The sequence below is a fragment of the Triticum dicoccoides genome, chromosome 3B (genome assembly GCF_002162155.2).
Source record: "Triticum dicoccoides isolate Atlit2015 ecotype Zavitan chromosome 3B, WEW_v2.0, whole genome shotgun sequence".
NCBI classification, from domain to species: Eukaryota; Viridiplantae; Streptophyta; class Magnoliopsida; order Poales; family Poaceae; genus Triticum; species Triticum dicoccoides.
Window position 1 is genome coordinate 12,387,840 of NC_041385.1, and position 11,316 is coordinate 12,399,155.

The following is an 11,316-nucleotide window of genomic DNA, read 5'->3' on the forward strand; positions in this document are numbered from 1 at the left end:
CCTCCATACCTTATCCGACATAGCGTCTCCCCCGTCATTTTCGGCAATTTTTCCCGGGATTTCCCCATCAGGCCGGCCCGTTCATCGGGGGCCGGCGTTCGATGCGTGTTTCGCCGTTGGTTTGCCGTGATTCCGTGAGCTAATCCGGCTTGTGCTGTTGTTTGTGGCTGGGATGCAGGAGTAGATCGCCCCCGGAGACCCCGCGCCCCGACCATGGCGACCTTCGCGAAGCCCGAGAACGCGCTCAAGAGAGCCGAGGGTGAGTCACCGGGACCTTGTCTCAGCCCGCCGCTCAATTTTATCCGCCGTGGTTTCCGATTGTTGTTGTTTGCGGTGGTGTTGCTGTGATGCCTACGTACAGGAACTTAGGGCGACGACGGGCTGTACTGTCTGGTCCATTTGGTAGTTCAATCAATCGCACATGGTCACGAAATGTATGACGTATCCGTGAGCGGTGCATTTGGAACATTTGAGTTAATTTGGAACCACTGAGTCCATATCGCATATGATAGATTTTGTCACGGGTACTGGATTTGTATGTGCCATTTGGTTGGGCCTTCTGGCCTATTTCATAGACTGGTTGGGCGTTTGTGCTTATGCCTACGTTCCTGACCTGCTTCTGAGAATTTCAGTGTATGATAAGTTGCTCTCTTTGTTGTGTGCATTTTTATCCCCTTCTCCACTAAAAGACCACTTAGCTATGCAAAGGCCCAAGTTCTGTTGACTTGTGCTGTGTTTGACATTGTGGTTGATTATGATAATCCGGCTCCTCCAACCAGCTTTTGCCTATTTTAGTGTTTGATTAACCAACCTATCACTAGTTTCAAGGATATTTTTCTGCAACAGATTATAGAATAAAGCACAACGTAGCACAGTTCAGCAACCGCAAACTTTGAGCCCTTAAGTTTTATTTTAGCTAAACTGATTAGGATGTTTCAGGGAAATTACACACTTTCTGTGCTAAAATATAATCACAGTGCTTCTCTGCACGCCTTTCTCTTTATATTCAAATCTTTGGCAATTTTTCATATTTTACTACAAGATGTTCACACTGTTTACCGCCTTTGGTTTACTGCAGAGTTGATACATGTTGGACAAAAACAGGCAGCGCTGCAGGCGCTGCATGATCTCATTACATCAAAGAGATACAGATCATGGCAAAAGCCTCTTGAGAAGATCATGATGAAGTATGTGGAGCTTTGTGTAGATCTAAGGAAGGGCAGATTTGCCAAAGATGGCCTTATTCAGTACAGAATTGTCTGCCAGCAAGTCAACGTGTCATCTTTGGAGGAGGTCATAAAACACTTTATGCAGCTGTCCAATGAGAAGGCCGAGGAAGCCAGGAATCAGGCACAAGCACTGGAAGATGCTCTGGATGTCGAAGATCTTGAAGCTGACAAGCGCCCGGAGGACTTGATGCTCAGTTATGTCAGCGGAGAAAAAGGCAAGGACCGATCAGACAGAGAGTTTGTCACTCCATGGTTCAAGTTTCTGTGGGAGACATACAGGACAGTGCTCGAGATACTGAGAAATAACTCAAAGCTTGAAGCGCTATATGCTGTAAGCTATTTTACCGCCTTGCCATTACCCTAGTGGTCACTTAATACTTCGTTATATTTTTTGGTTCTGTCCTTTTGCATGGACTTCCTATGAGGTGAACTATTTGATTCGTTCTGCACATACTTGAACAATTCACTCTATTGGCACCCTTTTCTTTCCTTTGATGAAAAGAAACCTGTAGTATGGACTTCGTTCCATGAACATACTATTCTTTTACTTGATAACTTGTCTGGTTCTTTTGCACTCTCCCTAATTTGTAAGAAGTATAACAATTTGGCTCCTTTTGTACAAAGCATTACCCATGCATTATGTAAATACTGTTATTTACCTTTTGTATTATTGTCTACTAAATGCTTTTCACCAGCTGATCTTCCATTGACTTTTCAATATGCAGATGACTGCGCACAAGGCTTTTCAATTTTGTAAGCAGTATAAAAGATCCACCGAGTTCCGTAGGTTGTGTGAGATCATTAGAAACCATCTTGCAAATTTGAACAAATATCGCGACCAGCGTGATCGTCCTGATCTGACTGCCCCTGAAAGCTGTCAGCTGTATCTTGATACCAGGGTTGAACAACTGAAAATTGCCACAGAACTTTCCTTATGGCAGGTTTGTTCCACAACTCATCTTATCTTAAAGCTAAAAGAAATAAAGTTCACCAAGCCTTTTTCTTGCAGGAAGCCTTCCGATCTGTGGAGGATATCCATGGCTTGATGAGCTTGGTTAAGAGAACTCCAAAGCCATCTGTCCTGGTCGTATATTATGCCAAGCTGACTGAAATATTCTGGATATCTGAGAGTCACCTGTATCATGCATATGCATGGCTGAAGCTTTTCAACTTGCAGAAGAGCTACAACAAGAATTTAACTCAGAAGGATCTGCAATTACTAGCATCTTCTGTTTTGCTTGCTGCACTTTCTGTTACACCATATGACCATAAATATGGTGCATCTCATCTTGAGCTTGAAAATGAAAAGGACCGTAGCTTGCGTATGGCCAACCTTGTCAATTTCTCCCTCGACTCCAAGCGCGAGAATAGAGAAATGGTTTGCCTTCCATCTGTTCTCCAAGTTTAAGATAATTTTCCATAATATAATTATTTGTTTTCTGATAAATCTTCTGTTCACTTTTCAGGTTTCAAGAGCAACTCTTCTTTCTGAGTTGGTATGCCTTTGATCCTTTTTGTTTGCTGTTATTTTCATGTTATATATCTGTTTAATGTCTCTTTTATCACATGGATTCAGTCTTCTAAATTTTTTGCATTCTTGTTGAACATGTCACACATGTTCATCTTGAACACAATCTGCTATTATGCGCTTGCTTGTACACGTTACAAAGCATTCAGATATGAGATTAGTCTCCTCTGATGCCTGCACTTGATTGTAGGTGCTTAGCTGATTGCTTTTTCTGCCTTCCAGTCAGAATAATGCATAACCACATTGTGAGCAACGCTGTCTCATCAAGCAGCATTGCTAAGATGTACACACTTATCTGTACTACATGGCATGAGTCATTTTCCCTTCTAATCACACCTCCCACACCTGCAATGCCCTATTATCTGTTCAATCGCTCTAGTTAGCTTGGTAGCTCTGAAATATATGAAGATTCGCAAGTCTACGCTTAACAGAACATATGTTGATGCATCCCTGATGTTCTGTTCTGTTTGTGTGATGATTGAATTTACTTGCATTGCTTGCGATATATTACTAGCTGGCAGTCTACATCATACAATTTGTCTTGCATACACACTCAACTCTCATTCTGACTGCTATGAAAATAGGCTGCCAAAGGCGTGATTTCATGTGCTTCCCAAGAAGTAAAAGATCTGTACAACCTTATGGAGCATGAGTTCCTTCCTCTGGATCTAGCATCAAAAGTACAGCCACTGCTTTCCAAGATTTCTACGATTGGAGGAAAGCTTTCAGCTGCATCTTCAGTTCCGGAAATTCGTTTATCACAGTACCAATCTGCATTGGAGAAGCTTACTGCACTGAGGGTGCTGCAGCAGGTCCTATGCTATGACCCACTAGCGATAATATATCCATTCATGTCACTTATTTTGTGAATATGTATTCTCTTTATCATACCTTAATATTACTATCTGTAAAACATGTTTCATAACTCTCTTTTTTAATCATTTCAGGCATCTCGTATTTTCCAGTCCATGAAAATTGATATGCTATCTAGAATGATCCCATTCTTTGAATTCAATGTCGTGGAGAAGATCGCTGTTGATGCTGTCAAGCACAATTTTGTTGCTATGAAAGTTAACCATTTGGCAGGAGCTGTTCATTTTGGCAACATGGTATGTCGCTTGATTCTGACCACTGCTGCCACCTTCTTTAGACTGCCAGCTATATTGTTATCCCAGCTGTTCATTTTAGACTGCCACCTTCTTTAGACTGCAACATCAATCTTCCCATATATTCATTGTTATCTGACATATTTACCTTTGCAGGACATAGAATCTGATGTGCTTAGTAGTCACCTTAGTGTCCTCGCTGATTCCCTGAACAAAGCATTGAGTCTTATTCATCCACCTGTGCAAAAGCCATCCAAACCTAGTGAAAACTTGACCAGTCTTGCTGGAGTGGTGGAGAAAGAACATAGAAGACTCCTTGCGAGGAAATCAATTATTGAAAAACGTAAAGAAGACCATGAGCGTCAAATATTGGAAAAGGTTTTCTATTTGCTCATTCTACCTCTTAGTTGTTTTATGGAGTCTTTGTTTATGGCTTATGTGTTTGTATTTCCAGGAAAAAATAGAGGAGACAAAGAGATTGACTATTCAGAAGAAATCTGCAGATGAAGAAAGGGAGAGGCTTTTGAAGGAACAGAGACTTAGGGAGCAGCAGAGGATCCGTAAAGAAATAGAGGAAAAAGAGGCGAGGGAAGCAGCAAAAATGATAGAAGATTTAACAATAAGGGGGAAGAATAAGAAAAAAATTCACATTGAGGGGGTAAGATAATATTTCGGATTTCCAATAATTTTACAGCTCCATTCTAACTGTCCATGTTTTAATAGTTTGCTTACTTCCTTGGAATTAACTTAATTCTGTTTAGCGCTAAAATCTGGATGCACTATATTATGGGACGGAGGGAGTAGAATTTTGATGAAGGTCATATTTCTGTACGGTCAGCTGAATTAGTTATTTTACTTTTTGTTTCTGTGCCCTAAAAAAGGTTGATAGTCAGCTGCAGATGATGACAGGTGGTGTAGTTGAAGTGTAGGATCATTTGTTTCTGCACACTGCTTAAGTTTTTATCACTTATAGTTTGTAACGCATAGCTACATGCATGTACAATTGTAGTTTAGGTGTATGGCGTTCTAATAAATTGAATGCTCACATGGCAGGATATGACAAAACAACACGCCATGGAGGTGGTGTTGAATCAACAGGTGAAGGAGCGTCAGGAGATGGAAAAAAAACTGGCGAAGCTTGCAAAGACAATGGATCACTTGGAGAGGGCAAAACGGCAGGAGGAAGCACCACTAATCGAGGAGGCCTTCCAGAAACGCCTCGAGGAAGAAAAGATCCTTCATGAGCAAGAGCAGCTGGTTTGTCTTCACTGTTATTTTGTTGTTTACCAGATGTAGATTCTGATAGTTCTCGTGCTCACATTTATTATGTTTTTCTAATTGGCAGAGAGAGATTGAGCTCAGCAAGCAACACCATGCGGGTGACTTGCAGGAGAAAAATAGGCTTTCTAGATTGTTGGTGCATAAGGTATGTATCCTTCTTGCGACTGCATTCAGCAGTGCTTATTCCGTTCTTTAACCTCTTCACATGTGTTTTTATTCTTAGTCAGCATTCCAAGCTTATAAGTAGTATAGTTTGTCCACCGAGGGGTGCTGAGTATAGTTGTTTCAGTGATTACACTTTCTACCCTGAATTTGTTTTGTTTTGTTTGGATGATATCATTTGCTGGCCTGTCTGTTGATGAGGTTATTCATATGAGTTAACTTTTTACCGATTAACACCAGAATAGATAGATTCAAATTTATCATGGTTTTCAGCATATGATATTTCAAGTTTTGCCTCTATGGGTATTGTCAACTTATAAGCTTTTTTCAGCATGTACTTTTTTCCTTCAAAGAAGACGACCTTCCATCTAGTTATTCTTTCCAATACTTTGGCTTGCTGTCTATCATACTTTTACCAATTTTCCCTTTTCTGTTTCAGAATGCTTTCCAGGAAAGAATTGTCCAACGTCGTGAATCTGAGTTTAGTAGCCTAAGGAAAGAGAGGGAAGAAAGGATTAATCAGTTGCTATCTTCAAGAAAGCGTGAAAGGGAGACTGTACGCAAATTGATGTATTTTCTGAACATGGAGGAACAGCGGATCCAAAGGGAGCGTGAGGAGCAGGAGGCTAGAAAGCGTGAAGGCAAGTGGATTGCTGTACTAACTTTACTATTTGTTCTACTCGCTGAGCATAGTACTAGAGCTTTATTATTATCATCATCCGGAACTGGAAGTCTGCAACTTAATTCTTCTTTTTGCTAACCTCATATGATGTCAGACCAAATCTACAATAATCTAAATTTCTTAGTTTTAGTTTATTCTGGCTCTCTACTCAACTGTTCAAACTTGTTTGAATTGTCATTATCTTAGACGATTGACTGCAGTGCAGTATTTATTTCTCATACTTGGACGGTGGATAGCTGAAAAAATAAATCTTACTAGCTGTTGCTTTGTTACTATTCCATGTTGCCCGTATCATTTGGAAGCAAGGCAAACCCATTGTATCTGATCAATCATTGCTGTCAATAATGAAATCACCTCTTTGGTTTGCAGAGGAAGAGAGGAGAAAGAAGGAGGAAGCCGAGAGGAAGCTCAAGCTTGACGCAATCGCAGCTAAGCAGCTGCAGAGGGAGAGGGAGTTGGAAGAGAGGGAGAAGCAGAGAAGGGAGGCTCTCCTAAGAGGAGCAGAGCCCGTGCGCACAGCTGATGCACCAGCTGCTGCTGCTGTCGCACCTCCAGCCCGTGAACCAGCGGCGGCAGCCCCAGCTGCAGCAGCTGCCGCAACTGGTGCTGCTCCTAGCAAGTATGTCCCGAAGTGGAGACGTGAGGGTGACAGTAGCAGTCAGAGGCCGGCTGTGGCAGCTGAACCAGACAGGTGGGTCCGGGATGATCGTCCTCGCCCTGCTCTCCGCCAGGAGGCTCCTCCTATGCGCGATGCTCGTCCCATCCGCCAAGAAGCTCCTCCTGCACGTGATGCGCGTCCCTTCCGCCAGGAGGCTCCCCCTGCCACGCGCCAAGAGGCGCCCCCTGCTGCCCGCCAGCCGGACGGTGCTGCTCCAGCTGCATCTACTGAACGCTGGCGTCCTGGATCTAGGACCTCTGCAAATTCCTCATCCACCTCCTCGTCCACCGGCTGGAGGCGCTGAAGCTGCCTGGCCTGAAATGCGCTGTGCTCTGCCTGCTGTATGAGATTTTTGCCGTCCATCTTCCAAGTCTGGGAGCTTCATGCACAATGGAAGCCTGCCACTGATATCTGGAAGCACGGTTACTTGAATTTGCTTGTTGCGCACCTAAATTTTCGAATTGCAACTTTGCACTATTTCTCAGTCATGTTTGATGTTTTGAGAGTCACGGTACTCAATGCATCATGTGTTGCTCTTTGTTGCCGTTTATGTTCCAGACTATGCTGTTGGTTCGTCGAGTATGCATAATGAAAGCTACCGCTGAATTTTTGTGATCCTCAGATATATTAATTTCGTAGACGCCCGCCTGCATGTGGCACATAAAGATAAAAGTACATCAATAGAGCTACTATGTCCTTTTCAAAATAAGTGAATTTTGTACTAACGTTAGTACAAAGTTGTAAGTACACTTATTTTGGGACTGAGCAAGTATATAATAAGCCCCCTTTTCTTTTGTGAGAAAACTGGTTTAGGTTTGTGCCAAAAATAAATAAATATACTCTCATAGCGACCTGTAAAATCACCCCGACTTCCCTCCCTTCTAGGGGAATATTCGACTTCCTGCAAACCTTCTTCAAAGCTTTTTTTGTAGGATAGTAGGAGAACTGTTATTATGCATTAAGAAGAAGCGGTAAAGAAACCGATGCTCGGTTAATAACCTTCTTCAAAACTTCAGGGGTGCAAATTTCACACCGGCTCGATGCCAAACCTCTTCTTCAAAACTTCGGGGGTGCAAATTTCACACTGGCCCGATGCTAGTGACGTCCCGCAACTGTGTCGTGCCACATGATGCCTCGTCGCCACCCCTCCGGCCGCGCCCATTGCTCTCGATGCCAGCGCTCGCCGCACCTTGCCCCATCAGCGGCATGTAGCCCCGCTCTTCGCGTATCTTCGCCGCCTTGACCGTAGTCATGCCACCACACCGTCTCGCCCTGCTGTGGCTTTATCTGCTCGCCGGTGACAGCCCGAGGGGCATCCAGCAGAGCCCAAGGACATGATTGCATTAGTAGTTTTAGTTTTGAGGTTCTCTTTTCTATTTTGAGGGATCCAAATATACCGGATCAGCTAAATACAACACGCAAGAATCTCCCCTAAATTATATGAACACAACGTAAAACTACTTTTAGGGGGGGAGTTCTTATGGGAGTTGTTGGCAACCGGTCCGGAGGAGACCATATAATGCCATTCCTAAAAAGAAAGACCATTTCTCTATCCAAATTGCCCAAGCATTTGATCAAACACTTACTCCTCCGGTCCTTTTTACTCTGCATATAAGAATTGTTTGAAGTCAAACTTCATAAAGTTTGACCATATTTATATGGAAAAATATCAACATCTACAATGCTAAAGTTACACTACTAAGAGAAAGCCTACTAGTAGCGCTTGAAACCTATAGCAGTAGCACTAGGTCTAGCGCTGCAGCTAAGTTGTAGCAGTAGCGCTGCTCGGTCCAACACTACTGGTAAGTATGGTTAGCAGTAGTGCTGCCCGGACCAACGCTACTGCTAACTATCTGTAACGCTGCCGCTAGATGCCTACCAACACTGCTGCTAATATTCCTGCTTTCACATATTTATTTCCCCTCTACGTATTTGTGATGTATTTGTGCATGCTCTTTACAGTAGTTTCATCAGATCATAGTAAACATACACTATTCTCATCATATCATACACATACAGTAGTCTCGTCATATCATCATCATCATCATTCAACACAAATATCATCACATCTCGAAAATAGCGATGCACAAGTCATGTCATGTGTCGAATAAATGCAACTGCATGGTCATGGCACACACACAAGTTTCATCATGTCTATCTAAAGCATGATGTAGAATAGAAGAGCGATCAGCATGAGCAAGAGCGCGACTATGTAGTACTTCTTGAGGCACCGGCGGTTTTGCTCCCGCTCTTGCCGGAGCGTCCACATCAAGTAACTATTTTCCGCTTCGGCTCTGCTGTCGAACCATCTATGGCTAGCACCCAGGTACCTGTCCACCTGGGCTTGAGCGTCCGGCCAGTGGTTGTACACTCCTGGAACCCTCCCAACGAACATGGCGTAGCAGTCCTTCGCCATCTCTGAGCTATGTACCTACATCGTCAGTTGATGAATTCAACGATAATATGCAACATAATGTACTTAAGAAAAGAAAGAGGCATAATTAGCAAAATACAAGCAACCTATAGTAAACATAAATAACAAAGTTCCTCATACCCAAACTAATTAACTAGAGCGATCTACACTAGTGCAGGAGGACGGTTTAATTACATCACAGAGTTTCGCCGTGCATAAATTCAAAGTTTTGCCATAGAAAGACAGTAGTGACACATTGTCATCGACAATTAGTCCTCCACGTCGGCGGTCCAATCTTCATAGTCAGGGTGGAAGCACCCGAGCTTCTTGAAAGGCTTCAGGTCCAGACGCCGAGCGAGTAGTAGTGTTCGGACATCATCCCACGTGATTGGCCCATGGTAGAACATCCCTGTTGGTTCGAGGACCTCCTTCATGATCACTTGGGCAAGTTCACATCGTACGTGTTAAAACTTAGCTTGGATTCGATGATCCGGTGTCTTTCCTATGCTTTTGGCCCCGTTGACAATCTCAACATCGTTGGACGTAGCTGACATGCGAAGACGTTGATTATCCCTTCTGTACTCGAGCAGGTGATGCATGAGGTAGAATCTATCAGCCTTACTGGTGTACAGTTGCTGGATGCAGCAGAAGTCGGTCTGATGGCCGAAAGCCAGCCCGTTCTTCCTGTACTTTTTCACCTTGATATATCCACCAGACAGGCTGTAGGTTAACAGGGCACTATCGAGAACACTCTTTATGTGCGTGTAATCCTTTTCTTGATGTTCTTCGATGAGTCCAAGTACATAGCATGGGAGTATTCTGGGTATAGAATGACGAGGACGGCGCCCCCTCCCCCCGTTGCGCAAAATAAGTACACCTCAAATTAGCCTACATGCTTGTAAAGGAATGATTAAAACTTACGAAAGGATACACGTGGATGACTTATGTGGGATGATAATGCAGGAGAATCGCTTCCTTGTCCTTATTAGCGATCATGAAGTCGCCGATGTACTTGCTCGCATAGTCACGACAAAACATAGGCCACTCGGGTATTCTTCGACGATTGTCCATTCAACCAACATTAATCATATCATATTCATCAATTCTAAATAAAATATATAATCAACAATAATGGAATATGCAAATGAACATCAATGCCCTAGCTACTGTTTTTTGTTTATAGCTAAATGCAATAGCTACTGTTTTTTATTTATCGCTAAATGCTACTGTTCTTTGTTTAAAGCTAAATGCCCTAGCTAATTTATATACCCTCTGTTAATGCCCTACTCTCTTTTACTTTAACCAAGTTTTTGAAAAACTACAACAACATAGAAACTTGGCAAGCTTGTAATAGTATGCATATCAACTCTAAAATGGAAGATCTTGGCATGCAACTATATTACACGTGGCATACTGCAATTCACAGAATTGGCAAAAGTTCAGTAGAGTCATGGTTTTAACACCACCAAGCTCACTACATAGCATCATGATGTTGACAGTGGACATAATTACTGTTTAGGCATTTTCATAGCAAAGAAAGTACATGCTACATGACTCTAGTGTGGCATAAAAGGGCATGGCATGATAGAGCAAACAACAAGGGAGGAAACATGTTTACTGAACATATCCAAACGGAGCATGGATTTGATGCTATCATCAAGAGAACATGGCAACATCATATAACAGATTTCCAGGACTTAGCAAATTAACCAAGTGGTAAAAACAGCAACATTGTATAGGCTTCTTTGCATGCTTGTGCTAGTCACCACAGGGCATATCATGCTCCTAAAACATCATCTAGGGTTTTATATACCCTAAACTAAATTTCCCTACACAAAATTTGCTAAATTGCCCTAAACTAAATTTGCTAAATTGCCCTAAACTAAATTTGCTACCATTTTTTCCTAAATGATCTCTCTTTCTCTCTCTCTCTGCTACTGCCCTAAACAAAAATTTGCTATTGTTTTTTAGTTTAGTGCAATTTGCTACTGTTTTCTATTTCAAGGTATTTTATATACCCTAAACTAAATTGCCCTAAACAAATTTGCTACATTGCACTAAACTAAATTGCCCTAAACTAAATTGCTCTCTCTCTCTCTCTCTCTGCTACATCTCCTAGGGTTCATACACCCAACTCCTAGCTAGGCTAGGGTTCATATTAGAGAGAGAGAGAGAGAGAGCAGAGAGCAAAGAGAGTGTAGAGAGAGAGAGAGAGGAGGGAAGGGGAGAGGCTTACGGGGCGGCGGCGAGGTCGAGG

At 42.7% G+C, this 11,316-nt stretch overlaps 1 protein-coding gene across 1 annotated transcript; it reads left to right on the top strand.

Annotated features, from left to right (window-relative positions):
• The first annotated feature begins 213 nt into the window (after positions 1-213).
• On the top strand, positions 214-7,267 carry LOC119274372 (eukaryotic translation initiation factor 3 subunit A-like). Its single transcript, XM_037555067.1, has 13 exons — positions 214-259; positions 1,079-1,560; positions 1,955-2,170; positions 2,239-2,607; positions 2,696-2,725; positions 3,342-3,569; positions 3,705-3,866; positions 4,020-4,241; positions 4,318-4,521; positions 4,917-5,120; positions 5,209-5,289; positions 5,746-5,947; positions 6,358-7,267. The coding sequence occupies exons 1-13, from the start codon at positions 214-216 to the stop codon at positions 6,948-6,950; spliced, it is 3,039 nt and encodes a 1,012-aa protein (XP_037410964.1). The 3' UTR covers positions 6,951-7,267.
• Positions 7,268-11,316: the final 4,049 nt, after the last annotated feature.